The sequence below is a fragment of the Euwallacea similis genome, chromosome 17 (genome assembly GCF_039881205.1).
Source record: "Euwallacea similis isolate ESF13 chromosome 17, ESF131.1, whole genome shotgun sequence".
NCBI classification, from domain to species: domain Eukaryota; kingdom Metazoa; phylum Arthropoda; class Insecta; order Coleoptera; family Curculionidae; genus Euwallacea; species Euwallacea similis.
This window is the reverse complement of record NC_089625.1, coordinates 2,908,098-2,931,984: the sequence shown is the minus strand read 5'-3', so window position 1 is coordinate 2,931,984 and position 23,887 is coordinate 2,908,098. Positions and strand designations below refer to the sequence as shown.

Sequence of the window (23,887 nt, the reverse complement as noted above, 5' to 3'; positions counted from 1 at the left end):
AGACCATAAATAAGTGTCTCATCTGTGATCCCTCACCTCCTCTTGTGAATAATGTGCTACAACCAACTTTCCTAGTGTTAAAAACCAATACCCCTAAGTGTTTTATCTGTGATATCTCCAAAGAAACTGCTGAATTCTACCAATCTAGTACTTAGCGTCCAAGTCCTTCCAAGCTCACCAAAGGAACAACTCGTGTGGTAACAAATTTTTTCTTTTTCTCCCCCACAGGTGATCCCGAATAACGGCAATGCTGAAATATCCGGGTGGTCAGTTTCTGGCCTTTCTGGTTCTGCTGGTGTTGGGGCAAGTGTGCAGCAATGGTAAGTTGGCAACAAGTTTTATTCACCGCTTTGTACGAGAAGATCTTCAGAGGAAATTTGCGTCTTTTCTCGATTTGAGACAAATTCAGCGAATCCATTTGGCGTTGCATGTCCAGGCGCCATTTTGGCCTGCGAAAATGCACTCGAGATAGAACCAACGGTGGTCAATTAGCCGTCGATTCCGGACCATGTCTGGCTCGGTACGGGGAAATATAAATTTTAATGTAAAGTTGTCCGTAGACACGCCAAACCGATGTAAAATCGCTGTAAAAACTTTATGGGTTTATACTAAAGTTCGAGGCTTCCGCGTTATTTCAGTTTAATTAGTATTTATTGTTCGAATCTTTTTCTTAATGTAACAAAAATTCTTTATTACTTTGAGTGATGGACTTGAACGTCTATATTAATGTTGATTACCACGACAGGAGATTGACTCGAATGATGGGGGAATCGATGAAGGGGATTTTTGCTGACAAAAAAATGAGTTCAAAAGGCTTTTCACTTCAAAGATTAATAAAGAAATTGTGAAATGTCGTGTAAAAATGGTTAAAGGTGCTGAGGAAGTAATGCATAAAATCCAGTAGTAAATTTCACCTAAAACGAATATTTTATAATAATGAAAATATGGCTTTAAAGTTTGTCTATTAAAAATCGTAATAGCATCACGTCGATCATATCATTGTATAATTCATTGTCCAGTAACCTATATATTCATTATTCAATAGACGATTTATTTTCTGCGACAAATAGATTAAGTTTGGAATTTTTAGCGTTTACGCCGAAGTATTTATATTGAATACGAAATAATACAATTACAAAATGGAAATTTGCAAGCAAATCTGCTTTGCGGCCATTCCATTGGTTTGGAAAAAATTGGATATTGAGCAGAATAGTGACAAAGTAGAGTGGATAATTGAAGAAATTATACAAAAAATGATGTTTGGTTTTGAATTGTGAGTCCGAGTTGTCACATAGGACAAATGGATAAAGGACTTACATATTTTTGGGCAGAGTAGCTGTAAAGTCGTCGTACCTACTTTTCCATAAATGCAAAATATTCCAAACTTAAGCGACTCATCAATGTCTGTACAAATATAGAATTTTAAGCTGATCAAGGCCGGGAGTTCCTTCCTTCTTATATTTCCAAACAAATATATACTATATATTATGGTTTTATTAAGTTTGGTACGTTAATTGAGTAATGTTCTGAATTCTGGTATTATATTATCACCTCCTTAGTAGGTAAGGACGATTTACCATCCTATCTATCTTCATCTCTTAAGTTGGTGATTAATAGTACATAAAACCCATCAGCAAATTTTATTTGAAACACAGGTTGTGTTCATTGTTTTAATAATGATGATATGGTAATAGCACCGGAGCCAAAGCATCATATTATATAATTCATTTTCCAATAACATATAATCTCGATTTTATTAAAAATATCTTTGTAATATTTATCAATAACGTCATCGCCGATATTAATATAAATTTGAAATGATTCATCATGTTGATAAAAATGCCAGGGGTATATAAAATTGTATTTTAGTCTGATCCAGGTAAAAAGTTGATTTAATTTTTGCATTTCTCTGAAAATGTATAACATTTTATGGTTTGTTTTTTATACAATAAAACGTACGATTAGCATATGGGAAAATTGAATAAATTTTGAAGAGATTTTCTCCGCTGAAATTGCTGCAAGTTTCTGAAAATTGGATGCTAGTTGGAAAACTATCCTTAATTTGAAAAAAAAACACCCGAAGAAAACTGAAATAATTTCCTACACATGATCACCAGAATAGAGCTAAATTGCTTATTCTAAAAGAAATTTCAATTCAGAAATTTGAGGATTCCCAACGAGTTGAATTTGAATTCTTCAATTTGAAAAAAAAGTGAGGAAAAGCTGAAAGAGTCCGGTAACATATTATCATCGATAGTAAACTAAGGATTCTTCACGAAATGCCTCTCAGAGAAATTGCTTCAAATTTCTAGAGATTAATGGTTTGTGAAAGGACACTTTCAGCCTTATTGAAGGGTCTTTGGTCTCCCCATCTTACTACCAGCGACTTCTTAGAGAAAGAAACATTTATCGCAAAACAAAGTATTTTTACATTCCCAGACTTAAGACACGCAATATTTGTTTTCTAATGACTTTTTTATCGAAATCCCTTATCTGAAATGGCACGTTACGTTTGACGCGTATTATTTATTGTTCACTTTTAATGACTCCTTTATTTATAGTGTAGACTTACGGAATGACCGGAAAACGGCCTAAACGAGTAATCTCAACGAAATTAGTATCGAAACCTCCAGAACGAATCAATACCGGGATATTGCACGTACACTTAAACGCCGATATTGCCGCGTACATTCAATTTCATTGTTTTATTTGCTGAGACAAATAAAGCACAAAAATCTCGGTACGTGCTTTGAACTGAAACTCGAGCTTAATTTAAAAGTTACTTTTATTGTTTGCTGCGATCAAACACTTCTGCATGTAGTGTTTACACAGCCAGATCTACTTTTTCTTCCATCTCGGGTAATTTAGTGCTTGCATTCAGTTTTGTTTCTGTTAAAATGCGAGTTAGTATAATGGTGCATATGAGTGTTACTTTACGCCAACAACCAACTAATCAACTTTTGTATTGACTTAACATTTGCCTCGCGTGTCTATAGAAAAAGTCAGCGCTTTACTCGGGTCTGATGTAAAATCAATTTAGAATGATTGAGCAAAAAGCCACGGTTAAATTCATTCGAGACCATAATAATAGTTTTACTTTCTGTGCATATTGGCATGTAATTTTTTCATAATTGTTTGTATTTTTCCTAGCGAAGGTTTGAACTTTCTCAGGAAGAGATTTCCTTCTAATTGTTTTATTAATTTTCTAAATGTTTTTTTACCTCAAGGGTAATTTTCTTGGGAAAAGATATCCTCAAGATTGATTCTCCTTGCCATTCTAGTGATCTTCAGTTTTAAGATGGGATCTTCTTAAATTAGAGATAGTTTCGTGAACCAGTAGGCATCCTTCTAATCTCACCAAGCTCGAGCGAACTTTCCGGGAACAGACTTATCAATTTTTTTCAATTTTGGCTATTATGATTTCTTCTCCTGCGCCACAAGCATTATATTTTAAATACTAAGACAACAGCGAGTAATAGTAGTAGAGCTGGTCGGCTAAAACCTGCAATTAGACCCTTAGGGGTCCCTTCACATGGACCCCTGCCGTCTCAGCAAAGGGGTCTGACCACTTTATGAAGGAGAGTATTCTATTCCCTGGGAAGTAGAACGTTCTCCGGGGAATGACGTTAAGATAGCGTATCAAACCAGTGCCGTCGTATACACATATAACGAACTAACATCATTTTGATGACATTCCCTGGAGAATAAACCGTTCTTCCGGGAATGATGTTAAAGTGATGTGGTAGAGAATCGGAAGTCTGACCTTCTGGCGGCCGAACAATGTGAGATTCACTCTAACTTCTCGCCCGTATTTTTGACCATTTTTCTCTCAAAATTTTTCTAATTCTCGTTTTGCTTCATAACAGCCTTAAGAGCATTCATAATAGTTTCCCAATTCTGTTTACTTGATAATAATAATTCCCTAACATTTTCTCTATTTGCAACGGTTTTAAATTTTAGATTCCTATCTCTTATACGTATCATATCCATGCCACATCCATACATATCCTTTATATGCATCTCTTAATCTCATTTGTATTCGCTTAGCTCCTATCTCCGTTCCTATCTATATCTTCAATTTTAGCGGTTTCTTGTACGCTCCTGTTTCTCTTGCCTCTTACTGGTTGTCGTTTTCGGCTATTTCCTCAAATTTACTTTCGTTTTGCCCAAAGATAATAGCATACGTGCCCTTTTCCTTCTTTTCAGGAGGGACTTGTTTAGATTTTCTGCCACATTTTTCTTCATTTCTACGTTGTTTTGTTATATGTACAGGGTGCTACAAATTAGCGGAAATTCTAAACCATAAGGCATTCAGGATCGGTTAAATTAAGGCAAATATGCGTAACGTAACGCGAAAACCATTTCGCCATAATCTTTCGGAAATTAGAACTATTAAAAGTGTAAAAAGTACTAAAAGTGCAATATTAGACAGGGAGTTTGTTTCAAAATAAAAAAGTTTATTCATCTGATACTTTTTGAACCTCTCCGTATGTTTAAAATTGTTCACCGTATACCAGTACCTTCATCCTTATTTTTAAGATCGTTTTTATCTCCACGAAATTTTTAGATACTCGTTTGTACAGAAAATTTGGGACACCCAGTATGTTTCATATCAACTTTTTTCAATTAAAATTCAATTTCTTACCGTCACTTAAATAATTTCTTTACATATTTATAACCCACGCATCCTGGACGTATATCTAATTACGAGGGCCATTTGATAAGTCAGTGACTTTTTGAATGTGATCTATCACAACACACCAGAGATCAAGGAACAATCGAAACAGTGGGTTTCTCCAGGTGGCCAAGAGGGCCAAGGTGGGTCTGTCGGCCAATAAGGTGATTGCCACAGTTTTCTGGGATGCACGCGGTGTCATTCACATCGATTACTTAAAAAAGAGTAAAACGATCACTGGTGAATATTATTTAGAGCTTTTGGACAGATTCGATATTGAATTGAAGCAAAAACGACCGCATTTGGCGAAAAAAAGTGCTGTTCCATCAAAACAATGCATGGGTGCACACATGTGCAGTCGCCATGGTAAAAATCCATAAATTAGGCTACGAACTGCTAATTCATCCAGCGCATTCTCCAGATTTAGCCCCCTGCGACTATTTCCTGTTTCCAAACCTGAAGAAATGGCTGGGCGATAAGAGATTTGAGTCTAATGAAGAGGTTATCACTGAAATACACGCCTATTTTGAGGACGTTGATAAAAACCTATTATTTGGAAGGGATAAAAAAAATTGGAAAAACGCTGAACTAAATGTATCGAGCTAAAAGGAGACTATGTTGAGAAATAGAACGTTTTTTGACCCAAAAAAATATCTTTCATTCAAAAAGTCACTGACTTATCAAACGGTCCTTGTAAATTGTAGAGGTATGCATGCAGATATCTGAATTATAAAATTTACCAAACTTATCCTTTTACCTAGAAAATTGTTTTAATGGAAACTAGTAGTTTTGTGAATTTTATTTTCCAACCAAATCTGCCTCTTTTCCGCAGGGTTAAGCGGGGCGAAGTTTTAAGCCGACGCGAAAGCGGAACGGTAGACGGTTTTGCAAATATTACTTAATCTGTATGACTGTCAGCTTATTCGAAGATTATGGAGTTTTTGCGCAGTTCCTCAGAAATTTCTAATTAAATAACTATAAAAAATAAAACATTATTTCATTATCTAAACATATCTTCCCTCCCTCCATTTCAATTACACTTTGTCTGTTTATTGAAACAATTCATTGGAACAACCTGTCTGTGTTTCAAACAGTCCTTTTGCCTGCGTGTGGGTTATGTAAACTAGGAAACCAGAATGCTGCAAATAAGTGCTTCTCAGCTAATTTGAATATCAGAGGGAGTTGCAGAAAAAATCAAACATTTTAGGTCTTAGTTTAATATCTGGCACAAACCTGAGCCAAGAATGCGAAAACCCAGAATAAATTTGTTTCGTGATATTGCCGCCTAGATATCTTTATTTACTGGAAAATCTTTGTATTGCCTGTAAGCGATTTTTGCTTGAAACTGTATAGTATAAAGCGTCAACTCCGATCTAATTACTGATGTGTTATCCGAACTTTCCATTGTAGGCGAACAAGCCTATCGATCGCTTTCTCTCGTGTCATCATCAATTAGTCTAATGATTGCAGCTTCACTAAAGATGATGTGACGTGCATTTTTATAAAAATCGCAAGGTGTAGAATTCGAAGTCGAAAATCGCAACGCAACCGTTTCGACCCATTTCCATACAAATCGTCCCAACGAATTCAGACAAAATTAAACGACGTACCGTGAGCCCCGTTCTAATTTCCTAAATGGTGACTGACGTAACGTTCGGAATAATAAACACCCATCCCTGCTATACGGACTTTTAATGTGTGTGTATATGGTTAATCTTATCTCGATTTTTTTGAAACTCCGGCACTGGGCCGATCCGAATATCGGTTAAGTGTCCAATAAATTATTTAACGGTTTCGGCGGATCTCCATTTACTTCGAAAATTGGCCGGCAGTTTTTAGCGCATTATTTAAAGCGGAGTTTTAATGGCAGTTTGAGGGAGCGAAGCAAATTTATTTCCAACTTCCAATTTGAGGTTAGGTAAGTGGTGATAAATCATAGCAGTTGAAAATTGAAACTCTCGATGTGTGGAGGTTCGTCATATGGTTTCCTCGCTTTATCATTGAGGTTTTTCAGCGCCAAAACTTTAACAATTGTCTTAGAAACTATCGGTAATCACGATGAGCCCCTAAGCCTGCGCGAGACTGGTTGTAATGTCTCTTCTAGTTTCCGAGATATTGAGGGTCACTTTGATACCTATTTTTCTTGCGATTTCGAACGTGCATCTAAAATCAGGTGTTCGTATGATTACACCAAAGTACCATTAGGTTATACTAGAAAATGTCACCACAATAATCTCGCCAGGATTTTACTGCCAGGCTTTTGAGCTTTCAGCGTCGGTATCTCGAGAAGCCATGGAGGGATTCCATTCAAAATGTAACTCAAATTATTCCGCTCTATGCATATTATCTATTGCCAACCAGGTTGTTATGTGTACATCTCTTTTAGTTTCTGAGACATTTGGTCGGTTCAACTCTTGATTTTGAGATTTTGAAAGTGCCTAAAAAAATTTTTTTGCTTACACATTTTTCTGGCTGCACGTTCTCCACAATTGAGGTATCGAAGTCAAAAATACCGAAAAATTCCGTTGAGCAGAGAGGAAAAAAATTCAATTGTACTTAATTTTATATTTTATCTATCTGCAATAATCAATCATAATCAATGGGAACATCGCCACCCAGCTTTGCTTGCAAATTTCCATTTTCGCAATTTTTACTACCTTCTTATTCATTGTGCTTCTGCGTAAAATGCTAAAAGATTCAAATTAAATCCGCAAAAGCTAGTTATTTCATTAGTCCCAATTTTCCCAATATTTCCTCTTAATATTCTCTCCAGCTTAATTGACAAATTCCCATCATCAAATAAAAAGCTTTGAATATTTCCGCGACGAATCAGTCACTCAGTAGCTCAATTACTCAATGGCTAACAGTCGAAAGTTTCTACAAATGTCAGTAAAAACACACCATCATCTTATCATCTTCTAGAAGGCCTATCTAATCAAAAATCTTGCGGATCTTCCCTTTGAGTAACAAAAATTCTGATTTATTTCCCTGTAAAATGAGTTTGATAAAACTGTCGATATATCGACGAAAAATACATATATATTGTTCATAAAAAACGCGTTTTACCACTGCCTTCATAGTAGAGTCTCAATTTGAAATCTAAATTACTTTTTAAAAAATTCTTCTCACGATTACTTTAAAGCCAGTATCACTTCAAACCGTTATTTCAAAAACAAAATGAGTTTTTTAATTTTTTAAGACTTTAAAAAAGAGAAACGTTCCACTTTATTTATGATAGTCCATTGGTGTGAGTTTCAGCCTCTTCCAGAGAAAATTGTGTTTTGATTGGCTGGAAACCAGTGGTGTTTCAGGCTGATTTTTGATGTTATCATAAACAGAAATTTTAATATTTTTATTGTTCAAATGGAGCCTATTCTGCCTCTGTTATTTCTATGGTGGAACAGTAATTTGAGAAAAAAGTTTACATAAAAAATTTCGATCTCGATTAGTTAAAAAAACGGTGCCGCTCCCAGGTATCTTAAAGGCAAAATTTTCAAGTTCCATTATTTGATTTTTTTTTTAGTTTCTTATGTCTCGAAATGAGGAATATTATTCCACTGGTTCTTTTTCTTGTTTTTTGAATAAGCTCACCTTCTTTTTGTTCCTTTTTCCATGACCAGCAAGTTAGCCTAAAGGTCATTGGCTTACTACATACTTCCACATTTCAAAAAACCCTTTTCACACCAGTTAGTCCCACCAACGAAAAGATTTACTCGACTGTGACGAAGGTAATGAAACAGGGGGAGCAGTGATATCGATCCGGTAAATATTTATGTAATTAAGGGCCTTGTACTTGTTTCAAAACAGACTCTGCTAGTCAGACGACCCTTGACATGTAACCGCACACATCTACTCTCGCGGCCCCACCTAAATAGGGCTACGCGACAGTTGAGACATTATAATGGGCTCTTTGTCACAAAGAACACAGCGGCGACCTAGTTAACTTCATTAGGGAAATTAAGAGTCTTTTGACTGGCAAGGATTGTCATTATTACTCTTGACGATGGTCAGTGTTTTTTGTTCCTAATATGCCCGCTAATAAAAGTACAATGCCGAGACTAGTTTTAAATAACAGCCCTCTTTAAAAAGTATGTAATAAAAACATCGGTTTATGTCACGCGATCAACTGATCCATAATGTAAAAAGGGGCGATTTAATTTTTAATATGGTCAGACAGTGATAAGCCCAAACACATTGCGGACAAACATTTTCGGGGCGTTGTCCTCGATTTCATTATTAAACAGATATCCTTCGCCCTCTTAATCTCCCCGGAAAAAGGAAAAGTCCAGATATTAATTCGGGTTATATAAATATTTTAGGGTGAGTTGTAGATATGAAAAAAGTCAAGATTAACATCACACGCGATGTTTTCGGTTATAGTGGTCTGACCCAAATTTGCCCTCTTAATCAGATTAGTGTGTGTAAGTGAAAGTGTTGAGGTTCTTAAAAACGACAAAGGTTAATACTTTAATGGACTGGTAAAGTTGAATCGAAAACTGATAACGGTATTTCGCATTTTCGTACTTCATTCATCATGTTTCGGTGTCATGGACTCGGCGTTTGACGGATTGGATATAGAAAACCGTGATACATTTTAATATTAGCGAAATGTGACACGTTTCATTCATAATATGTGTATAGGGTTAATGGTGTCGGGTCAGGGACACATGGGAATTTACGAAAAGGTGTAAATTTAGCATTTGTCAATACTCGTTCGTACAACTTTAAAGGAAAAATACAACCTCTTCAAAGACACCATTTCGATCTTTTTTCCCTCAGATCGTTAAAATATGGCATTTCGAACCACAAGAATGGGCATATTTTACAGATAAATATCTTGAAAAAGCTAATCTAAATAGGGCGTAGACCACGAAATGTTGTTAGAATGTCAAAAAAAAAATCAAAAAATGTGACAATTTACCTGGAGATCTATGTTAAATTTTCAGGTTTCCGTGTTTCCACGTAGAACTGGCTACGGGACATTTGCGGTAATATTTTTAAAAGATAGATCGTGTCAAGGAATTCCTAAATAGAAAAAAACTTCGTCGTTCTGGAATTCAGCAAATGTTGAACCTTTTTGGACATTTTTTCTGGCCCTGTGTAATTTAACGTTGAAAAAATGCCGTATCGAATCTTACTATGATTATGAATACGTTTTAAAATCTTGACACATTTACCCCAATCGAATTTCCAGACAAATTGCTGCCATTTAGAGTGGAAATTTCATCTACCCAAAATCTGGCTTAAACAGATTAATCTACGTCTACAAGTTTTGTCGTTGTCGAGACTTAATAAAGTTTCTGCGGCTCCCAAAATTAGTTATTACAGAATCGGGGGAGAACGATAATTATTGCGTTTATCAGCTCACCGATTTGTCATTTTTGGAAATTTATGTATAAAATTTAATTCGCAAATGTACCAAAAATATACAAGGTTCAATCAAGTATGTAGACGGCTCTAAGGAATACGCCTGCGACGCATTACCAAAAGGAAAAAGGGTCATATCATTCCTGAGTTTTGGAGATATCTGGCTCAAGTTTTCTACATGGATAATTTCGTTCTGCGGAATTACGTTTATGCGACCTTTGTGCCCTACAATCAGTTTGAAAATCATTCCCTAGCGTTTGATTACCTACTTAATGAACACCCTGTAAATAATTACGTGGGAAATCATGTCAATTGCCAAATTGAATATATTGAAATTCTGCATCTTGACAACTTTTCGATAAATCGGAATCGTCGAGATGGCGGAAGCTGAGGGACGGGTGTTGTCGCTCCGGTAAGGAAATCGCCCGGACCCGCTGGATGTCGTAGTAAATGCCGGAATCGGAAACCAGGCCCGGAAATTGGACTGATTAACGCCCGACTGCTGCATGCTGATGGCTTATTGCTGATGGAAGCCGTTACCCAAGGGTAATTGTGCCAGTATATTCCCGATGAATATTTTAATGCTTCAGACAAATTTCCCATCGATTCGAGAAGAGTTTGACGAGAGCGCAAGCTGTCAAGTGATCATCGCCCTTAATTAAAGTTTGCACTTTTCAAGGGAAGGTAAAAATATCAGCGAGCCGCTACAATAACAGTTCCGTATGTAAGCCATTGTTCAGAAAGCACATTTGTTCGGCAAAAATGGTTGTTTTACCTCGTGCCGTTGAAACAAGGCAATTGAAAATTCTCGGAAAAGCCCTGGCTTTCAAGCCAATTTTAAATAGATCGCTCGTGTATATGTTGGGCTATACTAACGAAATGAAATTACTTTTATGTGTTGAAAGGGCCAAATACTAAGGTGCTTTGTGTATTCAGAGGATTTGGCCGGGAGGATAAATTTGCGAAATAATATACTTTCGTAGTAGTAATATATAAGTAATGGTATTTTAATAACAAATAACAAACTGAAAGTATTCTTTGATGTGGTCAGAACCATCGAAAAAGGGAACATATCGGGGCTTTCCTTCCAGAATGAACCGGCCTAAATAAATATCTGTTGATTCTGTAGAAAATTCGATTTGAGAAAAAGCATGCCGTAAGAAATGTGCAAGAGATGTAATTATAAGGCTTGTGGCTCAAATTTTGAAAAATTACCCTTAAAAACGGTAAAGAAAGGTTTTGCACAGTCCGTGCAGCGGTGAGAAAAACAAGCCGAAAACGACAATAATAATACAGGGTGTTTCCGTTTGAGCTGGTCTATTTTCTAGACAAACTAGTTTAATCATTGGAAAATGTACGATTATATTAACATTTGCACTTTCTAGACACCCTAGTATGGATCAAAAATCGCATTTTTAAATCTTTCCAAACACATTGCATAACTGAAGATATGACTCGAATGAAACATTCTTGTACTATATGTTTTGATGTAACTAACCTTTATGGGGCTGTTATGAATTCCACAATACCTTAACGCTTCTAAATCAGTTTATAGTCGACATTAATAAAGAAATATATGAGTACACTCATTCTCTTTTTGGTTCTTCTTTCCCTTCTTTAGGATGTGCAATTGTTGCGCATATATCTGAATAAAATCGACAGCACTCAAATCACAATGAACAATAAGATTCACGCATTAACATGAAAGCTAAAAATAAATATAAGTAAAACCATGACAAACGAAAGGCATGTAGAATCAGAGTTTATAAACAAGCCTCCGTATGATTGATAACGCCAAACTTCTATGAAGAAAAATAGTTGATATTAAGGATTGCAGGCTCCCCACAGGCATATGCCCTTCAGAGAGACACATTGAGCTATCAGAATTGTAATCATGTCTGACTCTGCCTGATTTTTGATTGAGTTATAGATGAGTTATAAACAGTCTTAGGAGATACTCGTACCGTGAACCAAGTTTTTGGTTTCTTGGATTTAGACTTATTCAACAGCCTCTCTGGGCCGTCTGGAAGTTGTTGGAACTTCTCCCTCAAAAGTTATATGGACGTCATAACAGTAATAGCGTTACAAGAGAAAGGCGAAAATACACCCCATAATAAATATTGTCGCTATAGAGCAGTATGAAAAACTGAACAACACCTATTTGAAGAAGGTACATGTTTATGGAAATTTTATTTATGAAAATGTTTCCTAATAGGTAACTGCTAAAAAGAAAAAAAATGTTTCCGTGTGCCTTCCGTCGTTTTCAATACAAAGTGTTGTCATTCTGGCAACCTTCGTCATTGAATTATTGGTGCCTTGCGGACTTATATTTAGAACATATTCTTGAATAACTGTCTCAAGATGGTCGACAGGTCGGAAGGGTCTCTGTTGATAAACGTCCTGTTTTAAAAGCCCTCTTGAAAAAGTCCAGCGGGGTCAAATAGGGTAACTTAGGAGTCCAGAATTGCTCCATGTTGCGTCTAATTATTGCACCCCAGAACATACTATCGAGAACTTGTATTGATTCAGTATTTAGGATATTTAAAAAAATGATTTCAACAAATCGCACCACACGGTTGTGTTGTAAGCATATTGGTAGCGGAATTTATTATTAGGATTAAATAATTAAATTTTTAGTGAAAAAATTGCAGTTATTTGTAGAATTTCATTTCTCATCATTTTTAAAGCAGAACTCGAAGGCAGTAAAAATTTTAAAAATCCCATGTAATACGTACTTTCTGTGCGATATTATATACGCATATGTAGATCAAAGGCAAGTGCCTCAAATCTGCTACGGGCGACATGAGAAAAGGGTTGGGATGAAAAAATATTTATACCAATGCCGCTGTTGAGCTAACTACTAATGAGAAAAACGCGTGAAACTGAAGGTGGTAATAAAATTATTCAGTAGGCATGAAACGTCTGGACCAAAAATAACGAAAGCAACAATATGCGACGCGATATGAAAAATAGCATCACATCCAATAGTTGTGAAAAATATTTAATCTCATGAGTCTCGCGTGTCGGAACGTCATTTTGATGGAGCGGTGTTGGAGCGCACCTCGGGTATATTAAAATCATGGCGGACGTCGCACGCCATATAACGCCGCGCGTATTATACAACAAAGGCTCGTAAAACGGGATTTGTTTGAAAATTTAGATCCGAATTTCGTTGCTCGGGACCCGCAGCATCTCGTACACGAAATGTGCATTATTCACCTGGAAGACTTGGGAAACTCAAAAGTGGCGCGTCGAAGCAAAAAAAAAATGCAAATGCGACACCTGTGCATTTATTAGCAACATTTCGCGTATCGCTCGTTTGATCGAACAATGCGAAATTGCGGGAATAATTTGTTTTTAGCTACCGTTTACAGGGAATGATAATAGGCAACTCGTTTGTTTTGTTCGGATAAATTCATTTTAACCAAATGTTTGGGTAACATGACTCCATTGTTTTCCTCTGAGTAGTGTGAGTGATTGAAACGATTTCTATGAAATTTTTCATGTTTCACAAGCAGAAATCGAAAACTGTTGACGAAGAAAAACACAACTCCGGGGGCACGTAGATCAAAATTTAGTTCAAACAATGAATTCTAATAAGTAGGTTAATGACTCTACAAACAAATTCGTAGTATTCCCCGACACCTTTTAAATTGCATTGTTGTCTCCAGGCAAGTATTCCTGCCGCTGCCAGTCGCAGTTTAAAGATAAATCTCAATTGCTCCGCATAATTTGTCCCGTTTTAATGAAATTGTCCCGGCGGCGGCGTCTTCGCGAACAATTTTTTGTCTGGTCGAAGCTTGAAACCATCACTCTTTTCGGTTTGCGACAGTAAGCAATCGAATTTTTCCCATTTTAACTTGATGCCCGATTTATCACCCATCACTTCTCTGGTCCATAATGAATTCTGATCGCTTGCGAAGGAGATTTTTAAATCGAATTTCTTCGATACCGATGATGGGACTCTCTTGCAGAAGGTTTTTGACGATGGACGCGATGAGGTCAATGCAGCACCAGACAGTTTATTAAAGACGTCTCTGTTGCTTTAACAAAAAATGAGAGAGGGCAAAATCGACGTCTCTGGAATCAACATTCAAGATGTTACAGAGAAACATTGGCAATAAGATCCCAAAAGTTTCTCAAGTAATGCTGATAAATTAGACTCTTTGTACCAGAGCAACCTGTATCTTTTTGCCGATGTTGCCTGGGACACCGTGTAAGACGACCAGATATTTCCACTTCGCTTTTTTCCTTTTATGTTAATTTAACCGCTCGCATAATGAAGAGTTAATTTAAATAATCCCCTTTTACTCGAAGATTAATCGAGTTCAATGGGCCTATTTTAAGTTGAAGAATTTTGCAGTATTCCTTTTCTGGGACGCACCATTCACTATATAAACAGATGAGGGAGAAGAGTTTTAGAATGCCGTAGCTATTATTCTTCCTGCTTTTCAAAGTACGCTTTAATTTAAATCCTTTATTACCAGACATTCATGATACCGCCATCGATTAACACTGCTATTCCATAAAGGATTACGTGAACCTCGCATAAATAATGCATTCCTTCTAAAACCCTAATGCACCAGTTATTATATGCAAACATGGAGAAAACGGCTCAAGTCCCTAGTGGACGAACGAAATTTATTCATCACGTCCGTAAATAGTTAATTTGGACTAAAAGCACATCCGTGTGATCATGTCAAGCATCGTCGACTTCGTCTGACGTGACCTATATTTATATATCAAGCCAATTTAAATTGAATTTCACAGGAAGGATACTGCCAGTATCGATTCGGAATGACATTTGCAAAATTCAGGGTTTAATTTGACATAGATAGACACTGAATTTAAAATCTATGTGTACGGATAACGCTTTAATTGGAGCCATTAGAATTCCTGCCTTAATAAGAAAGGCAAAGTAATTTTAACTTTTATTTAAAGCCCCATCGATTAGTTGACCCTTTTAAGGTCGGAGGGTACACAAAAGCAAATTGCTAAGCTAAACAATTTTTCCCATTTTGCTTTCGGCACTGGCAAATTAATCCGTTTCTTTCAAATTGTTGTGTTCGGCAAGGTAACAAGTTTACGGTGCAGGATAAAAGGTGTTTGCTTGGTAACTTAGATAATTGGTCTTCTCGAGCAAAAATCGTCTTCAAATCAACCGTCTGCAGCGTAAGATTCAATATGTTCACTTATGATGTGCATATTGAAAGTCGAAAAATGACTATACAGTTTAAAAATGCAAACGGCACATTTTTCAGTTATTTCTGAGAGCTCACATGTCGGAAACTTCTTCGCCGATTTTCACCAGCAAAAAGTTTGTATTATGTTAATCTTCTAAGCAGTGCTGGACGCGACCCATAAAATCATAAATCGATAAGAAAATCCTGAAATTTATAACCGCACAAAATAAACAGAGGCGTACCGGACATGACCTAGCTGAAGGAAGTGTTGAAACGATAATAAAAGAGTTTTGTTAAATTCGTAACTTCTTTCAGAACCATTCCACGCCAATGACTGACTTTATAGTGTCAAATGTCCTTTAGAAACCTCGAAATTTATAAACCAATTAGAAACTAAACAGAGGCGAATCAGGCTGCAATCTAGTCGAGGGAAACATGCAAAGATGTATTGCCTAACTGGGTACATAAATAGCTCCAATCCGGTTCTACAAACTGAATATTTAGTTGCCTAAATAAAGGTGTTGTTAAAGCCATAAACTTGCAACGCCAAAAGTGAAAAATAAATTGAATGTATAAATTCAAGTATGTATTTTGAGTTTGGAAGTTGATTTGCATGTGCTGTAAAGTAAGCAATTTTGCAATAGCGGAAAATGGATTTTGACAAAGGTAGTTTCGAGTTATATCTGGATTGACTTCTCGAATTAAAGGAAAAGCCGTCAATGGGAAAAATCGGTTTTCCTTCAGACCGGAGATCTATATAGGAACCTTAAAACCCTCCATCAAGGCGAGTTATTGAGTTACAGGCACTTTCCCGAAGTAGAAGTAATGTTGTCTTTAAAAATTGTATTAGAGGTAATCAATTTTTCTTTTACTCCGTTTCAAATATACGATTCCGACAGAAAATTGCTGTTGGATTAATATAATTTGTTTTCGGGTTTTGAAGGCGATTGAATTTATTTCTGTAAGCGATACGGAGAGAGATATCGGAGTAGATAAACTCGGCATTTTACTTAGCGGAAATGTATTTTCACGAGAGGAAAATAAACTAAGAAGTGTACGGCGTTCTATCCGGAAATTATGTTCGAGTCTTGTAATAATGCAGAAATATTCGGAGAATGAAACGAGCAAAGGCCGAAAATTACGCAGCATCGAATCCGGGCGCCGATACTAATTCAAGACCCAAATCTACGATAATAGACAAAAGTTTGACGCAAAGTAAATGTTCAATAGGGCAGAAAAATCCCGGCGAAAACTCGGGACCCTTTCGGACCCGTACAGAACACAATCGCCAATCCAAACAAAAGTTCGACGGGTCCATCGCTTGCCAAGTTTAAACTTTCGGGAGATAAAATCGAAGGCTGGGTCATATATCTACACACGTAAAACAAGGACACCAGATGAAAATAAAAGACCGACCCGGCTGAGAAATCGCTTTGACAATAAATATTCGAAGGGAATCCAAAAGAAAGTCAGGATTTCGGAAAGGAGAAACTCACTTTTGACTTCGGGGCTTTCGGCCCTTGCAATTGACACTGCATAACACGGACGTAGAACTGCGAAATATGGGAGGGTTTATCGTTCATTTTGGACAGGACGAATTTTGTTCCGGTCTCAATTTTTATTAAAGCTTTTATCAATTATTGTTGTCCAAGGATCTAACAGTATCACGATGCATCAACAGCACACGTAGCTTAGAAGTCTGTAACGCAATTGCTTCAAAGAATAACTCAAACTAACCGCCTCGGTGAGCCTCTATGCTGCAAAAGTCAATAGCAGCGTACCTGTAATTCTACTTGTGAGAGTCGGATTTTGGAGCCAAATCCTCAAGCAGGAAATTAGAAAAAGCCAGTAGCGTACTTTTCCTCTTGAGTTTCCAGGAATCCTGAAAGAGCAGTGATACACGGAAGTTGTTGCGAAATGAAGAACATCTCAGTTATTCCTTCTGCTTTAGAAATGGATAGTGTAAGAAAAAAATACGCTACTGAATTTTGTAGAATCGAAAAGCTTTAAGATTTTCCTTCAAATCTATGTTTCATATATGTATAATTAGAAAAACCATGGGCGCCCCATAAGGGGATTGAAGAAAGTTATAAAAAGCAAGACATAAATCTCATTTTATGCCATTTTACCAATTTCTGAAAATCCGAGGGATCAATTACACTCCTGATTTTTGTACTATTTGAATGCTTGAAAATGTTTTTCGAAAATTTATGGAAATCCTGAAATATTATTTACGCTAATTAATAACTTTTGTAGGATTTGAAGGTCTGTCTACAAAACCTAATTCTAGTAAGTAAGACCACAGGACTCAGGCTCGTTCCACGAAGGGTTTTAAGAAGTAACAAAAATTTGATACAAGTCTTTGTTTTTCAGTTTACTTTTGGGAAATTTTGAAATCTTGTACAATTCGAATCTCATTAGTAGAATTAAAATAATCAGAATCGTTCTATGAGGGTATCTTCTGAACATATATTGTTTCAATATTTCACATTTCACTCTTCTTTTCGTTTCTTGTCCAAAAAATACAGCATTTTACAGCTGCTTAAAAGTTAAAAAAATTGTAAAAAAATCTGTAGATATTCGATTTTTGAGCCGAATCTGGTTTTAATATCTCTTTTAGCTCATGAAATACGAGATACCTGTTTCCGCGATTCCAAAGATACCTCTAAAATAGAGGTATCTCAAATTACATTTCCAATTTTCCAGAGAACCTCATTTGAGCTGTCTTAAAAGAAATTCTTTAAATTTCGATAAACTATAAGTTGCCGTGACGTGTAGATCTATGATCCAATTGTATAAAAATTGCTTCTTCCAGTTCAATTGAATTACGTCCATAATTCCAATTGAATGTGGCCAGTTTTGTTTCGTTTCAATTGTTGCTTAGTTCAGTAGAATCGTGTCTGGAGTTTTGACATAAACTAATATGATTCCAATGTTGATTGCTATTCAAGATCGGCTTGTTCTGGGCGTATCCGGACACTGAGCTGTTGTGTATCTTGAGCTTAAACAATGAGTACATGAATTGATGCGATTGCTAGAGACCGATATACTCTATTACATATAGGAGAAGCACAGCGAATATGTTTAAATAAGCAATGAGACATTATCAATCTCCAAGTTGGCAGACATATTTACCTATTTAGTTCAGAACAGAATTAATTCGTTGACTGGCTGACATCCTCGTTGCCAGAGAAGTAGCACCTATTTGTCCTACAACATCAGCATTCTTCTTTTCTTTTGCTCCTTTATCGATCAGTTGATATCTGAGAGCAATTTTGTTGCCGTTGCCTTCAACAACAGTAGCACCAATGTCCAGTTAAGTTCTCTTAAAATAGCACGACAATCACACAATATTAGCGTGACCGTTCGGAGAACGATTCCCCAATCGATACCGTCTTAGCGTGCATCTGGGGGCCATCACACGCTCTATAGATGTTAATATATTCGTGGGGGTTCGCCCCCTGAGGCTCCTCCAAGTCCTCGATATTACCTCCCGTTTTCCTGCACCTTCTGCTTCTTTTCCACCTCCATAAGTAGTTATTAAGGTGCCACGTGTACAATTGGTTAATGATATTTTTTATTAGACTCGTATTACGCTAATGAAATTATGGATCTATAATTAGCTGATTATTAGCTTATTGAAAAAAGTCACAATAGAGGGTATTTTATTATATTATGTTTATTAGTGTAATATATCTGCATAATGTATGGTACGATGAAATTCATTGGGGCTAATGCGTTTTAAATTATAACCACGGAATGCCATTCGAGGGGGGGGGGGGGGGGGGGCAGGAGGTTGAATTGGCTTAAATCTGAATTCGCATGCCATGAGAAGCGAGTGTTCGGATTACGCCTTATGCATAAACATATTTTTTCGGTCTTTCGAGCCGCAAAAACATTCTGTGGCAAATTATGTCGTTCCTAAGCTCATTATTAATGCACATCATGAGGTAATAAAATTTTTAACAACATACCACGCCGGTTATTAAATGGAAAGTAGTTTACTCTTTTATTATTTTTAGTGCAAAGAGTAATGAGGTAATGACTTGCGTGATACTAACTGCGATGGCCTTTTTCGTGTTGCCTTCATTTTAAGGGTCGGCGCAAAATAATGGTTTACGTACCTCATGTATACTCAGTGGCAGTCCTACGAGATTGGCTGCACGCGACATTCAGTGACAATATTTACCATTGAGTGGGAGCCGCGGTACTCTGGAGTGAGGTGGCCATGTATCGCACAACCGGATTTCTTTTCGGGCGGTATCTGATATGCATTTTTAATACTACGGAAGAGTCCCGAAAGTTTTAAACTCGTTAGGTTTGCCTGGCACGCCAGTTCGTGTTAAAGCGTGAGATAACCTATCATAATCAACATCACACCCGAAACCGGCCGGTCGAAACTGAATTTCCTAAGAAACATTCTGCCCGGGAAAACGCCACCGCAGAGTTTACCCGACACGCCGGGGTTATTAATTTTTTACGTGCTCGTTTGCCGCCACGAAAAATATTTCATTTATCAGATTTTTCTAGTTCAGCACGGAGGCAAATTCAATTTCGCCTGGGGTGTCGCCTTTTTCGGTCGTGTGCTGTTCATTATCTATGGCAAGGGCAACATTTTATATATTAGATATTATAACGAAAAAAATACCTCAGACTGTCTTCTTTTGCCGATCTATAATATCTCTTAGATTTTGCGATACGGAGTCGTTTTGTGACTTATTTTCGTGATTTTGAAAGTATGGTCGATGTAGGATCCATACCAGTCGATTAGACTGAAAAACCCCAAAAATTTCGGCGCTCTCGTTTTGCTGCGAGCGCCAGAAAAATGAAATTGACTTATATTCTATGGCAGATCCGCGACAGCTACACATCCGACAATACACATGGAGTAATTAGATTTACAGGCATTTATCTTTCAGTGCCAAAGTCAATTTCAAATCGAAATCCAACGTGGACCGTATAAATTCGGCTTTTCGGTCAGACTGCTGCGGTTCGCGAATAATATCGATTTTCCTCGTGACCATTTGGTAAGTCGTTAATGAAGACACACAAGAGAGTGAGGGAAAGACTGGGATAAGACCCTTGAGAGACCTTTTTTTCACGAGGAAAATCGTCACAAAGACACCCCACTTGTTGTCCTGGCGGCCCGATAGTGCGAGATTCGTCGGAGCGCCTACCCACTAAAAACTTCGGGCTTCCTTACAAACCTGCCACGACCCGGAACTGTCTCTGGGGGATAAAAGCATCGGAGTAGGACTCTTGAGACGTCTAACATATATTTATCACCGAAAATTTACTTAGGTACTGCACCTTGATGTAGTCAGGTCAGAGCAACGCCAATAAAACCCAAGCAAGACAGCTGTATTCAGAGTTCCGTCGCTTATTTCGAATCACTCTTATCACCCGATTGCACCACGGAACATATATTTATCATAGAAAAGTCACTTGTCTAAACTTCCGAATTTTTTCTTGATAACTTTTTTCCTCCTATCTCTCACCTCGCGCGCCTGCTAGAAGCAACGAAAGTAACAACTTTATTCTCTTTAGTATGTGATGTAAGAGGATGATAACATTCAGTTATGGTAAGCGATGGAATCGTGAATAGTCCTGACATCGTTGACTTGGATGTAACCAGATCAAGGTACCGCGATTGAGTGACCTTTCTGTAATAAACATAAGTCCGATGATAGCACGCTAAATTAACTAAAATTATTGCTTTTGCTATTTCCAGCGGGTGCGTGAGGCTAGAGATAGGGGTAGTCGAGCTATCAAAGTCGTAGTTGGCGTCTAGCCAAGTGACTTTTCTATGATAAATACGTACGGTTACATGAGTCACATCAGATAGAGCTACCTCTATATCTACCATCTGCACTCTTGCGCTTAGGTACGATGCGATCGTGAGATGGCCTTCTCGCTCCGAGATTCAATAGCTTCTTTGCCGCGTCAGAAAACAGCTCCAACATTATACTTTCGTTGATTGAAAATAGTCCGTTGGGCCAGGTGTTGGAAAAAATTAAATATGGGATATAAATATAGAATCGTTTCAAAGAAAGCCCACATTTCATTATGTGAAAACGCCACAATACCCTTTTTTGGCGATCCCAATATATCGAACAATTTAGAAATTCATAAGGCAATAAATCACTTACGCACAATGCAGATGGTAGAACTCCTTTTGCAACTGAGTTAAATGATCCGAAAACTTCCTAAACTTATTATCTAAAAGTTCACCTTACAGAAACTGTCCCCAGCCGCTCCACCTTTAAGGTGTTTTCAAAATTAAGACAGAGCTATCAATAAGGAGTGAAATGGCGCATGCAAAATATCCGAAGCCTCTCAATACCGCTTAGAAATATACCGCCACGTGTGAAATCGATTATATCTCATAAATTATAATGTGAAGTGCTCTTGTAACGTTTGCCTGCAATTTTTCACCCTGTGCAAACGCCAAAACGGCTTAAATAATATTATGAAAAATGCCCGTCTGACCTCGACCTTTTTCTTGTCCGATAAGGAAAGGGGACTGTATAATAATCTGGGGTTTTTGGCGTAATTTACGGGACTGTTCAATATTCGTCCTTTTTAAACAAAGAAACACCAGAAGTCGAAACATGCAAGCTATCGTTCTCGGACCCCATAAGGGCGTTTCACGTGCTAATGCTTAATGTATTCCGACTCATATTGAATCTCAGAAAAATATAGACCTAATTATCGAGGGAATTCCTGAAAAGCTGAATCGCATCTTAAAATTCATTGCCGAAAACTTTTTGAAAGAACTCTGTTAGTCATAAAATTGTGCCTTCTGTGAAATCAGAAAATAAATTAAGGAAAAGTTCCGAGCAATCCCCCGAGGTTTCATAAGGAAAATTAGAATATGATAGCCGTTTGACTTTAAATGGGGGCCGCACAATAGAGCTAACGAAATCAAGTGAGAGAAACTAAAATAAAGTCAAATTAGTAAGTTAATAAGCACGACGGACGTCCCTTAGTAGCTACTTCTCCAAACCCTAGAAACTTTATTAAGATTTCACGAAGTTTCGAGACGCAAATTAATCCGCTCGAGGCGACTTGTGGGCGGAAGGGTTTGAGCATTAAACAATAGCAATTTGTCTAGGAATAGAACTCTCTCTTTTATCAAACGGATTCAAAATCTATTAAGACATCTGCAAAACTTGTACGAAACAAACATTAATTACACCTCTCATGAACGACACTGCAGCCCTTCAATTTATAACTAACTTTATATCAGCTGCCGGGAAGTGTCAATTAAAGAAGCCAAGAGCCGGGACCTCTTTTTCAACTTGTGAACTTTCAGGGAACTGCTACTCCACAACTTTAATATACATGTCATTAATCATTAGTGTGGGGGTCGCTTTTTTGTTCTTGTAGTGAAAAACTTAATTTCGTGAAGTTCGGTAATGATAGACGCCCCTATCCTGAGAATGAAACTATTTTTTTCAAAGCTTTATCGACTGTTTTGAATGAATGGTGAAATTGGAAAAGGGTCTACCTAATGTGAAATTACCACAAACAACAGACCTGAAACATGTAGATTAGCTGTGCCACAAAAACTCTTTTTTTAGAAATTATTTTACTTAGTCATTTTCAAGCTGTCTCACGCCACTCAAATTACATGAGTATAATAGATTATGGTAGAAGTTTCTCTGATTTCTTAATTACTCTAATTAGTACCACCATCCGTTCAAGTTTGCATTTGCTGAATAGAGAATTCTAAAACTCCTAACCAGTATCATTCTAATATTAAAGAGAAGAAAACAAATTATAATACATGCAGGGCGTTTTTTAATGATTGCCAAAAATTTTAACCACGGATTCTACATTGAAAAATAATGCCAATTTGTCATATAAATCATACCGAAAATGCTTTGTTGAAAAAATACAGGGTGTTGAAATTTTTCGCGATCATTAAAAAACGCCCTGTATTTCTCTGACCTCTTTGTTGCTCCATACAAGTATAGTACGGCAGTACTGAATTTTACTCAAGTGAGGACGAATTTTCGATTATTAAAATTTTCGTAGTTTAGACAATTTGAGATCCCTTAAAAATTTAATTTTACCCAAAACATCTCTCTCGGCTAGGAACGTAAAGGAAGATGTCATTGTGAAGCTCTCACTGATGAATCTGTAATTCCGGAAAATCTTTGGGTTTTGTCTTTATTCATGACGTTCCTACGTTGAAAGATCTTTCGACAAAATGTACTAAAATTGTCTACCGCTATCTAAGTGATCCATGGCAATCGTCCACGAAGAAAAATAGGTCTAAGTTTCTAAGCTGAGTAGCAAGTCTTTCACAGAGGTTTTCCTCATTTGTATACACAGAATTAAATCAGCATACCAGCAGTAAGAAGAACGACACGTTCAATCAAGCAGGGGAACTTAATGGAAAAGGATGATTAATTTATCTCCAGGGATGATCGCTGAATGTGAACGGTGACATGGAAGACCAAGTTGAAAAATTGCTGCTTGGAAAAAAAAGTCTTAACGCACCATTCATCAGCCAAATATGAAAATGTCACAAATTCCACACCTGCACCATGTAGATTTGTAGTGTCATGAAACAGTTTCCTTCAGTTTTTTTAATTGAAGCCAATGAATTTGGTATGAATTAATTCCACTCCATTGAAATAAGTTTTATTATAAA

General features: G+C 37.0%; 2 protein-coding genes and 1 long non-coding RNA gene across 10 annotated transcripts in view; 2 read left to right on the top strand and 1 right to left on the bottom strand.

The window, feature by feature from the left end:
- Lar (tyrosine-protein phosphatase Lar) overlaps positions 1 to 23,887 on the top strand; it is a 246,844-nt gene that overhangs the window by 116,176 nt on the left and 106,781 nt on the right. For all 8 annotated transcript variants that reach the window (XM_066398112.1, XM_066398116.1, XM_066398118.1 and 5 more), the window contains one exon: positions 229 to 320. In XM_066398112.1, the coding sequence (XP_066254209.1) occupies positions 248 to 320 (73 nt within the window). In that variant the 5' untranslated portion in view covers positions 229 to 247. The remainder of the gene's footprint in view (positions 1 to 228; positions 321 to 23,887) is intronic.
- The window catches only part of mRpL52 (mitochondrial ribosomal protein L52), a 188,491-nt gene that overhangs the window by 118,674 nt on the left and 45,930 nt on the right, over positions 1 to 23,887 (top strand). The gene's annotated exons all lie outside the window — the stretch shown is intronic.
- LOC136414238 (uncharacterized) overlaps positions 1 to 23,887 on the bottom strand; it is a 154,202-nt gene that overhangs the window by 95,578 nt on the left and 34,737 nt on the right. The window lies entirely within an intron of this gene.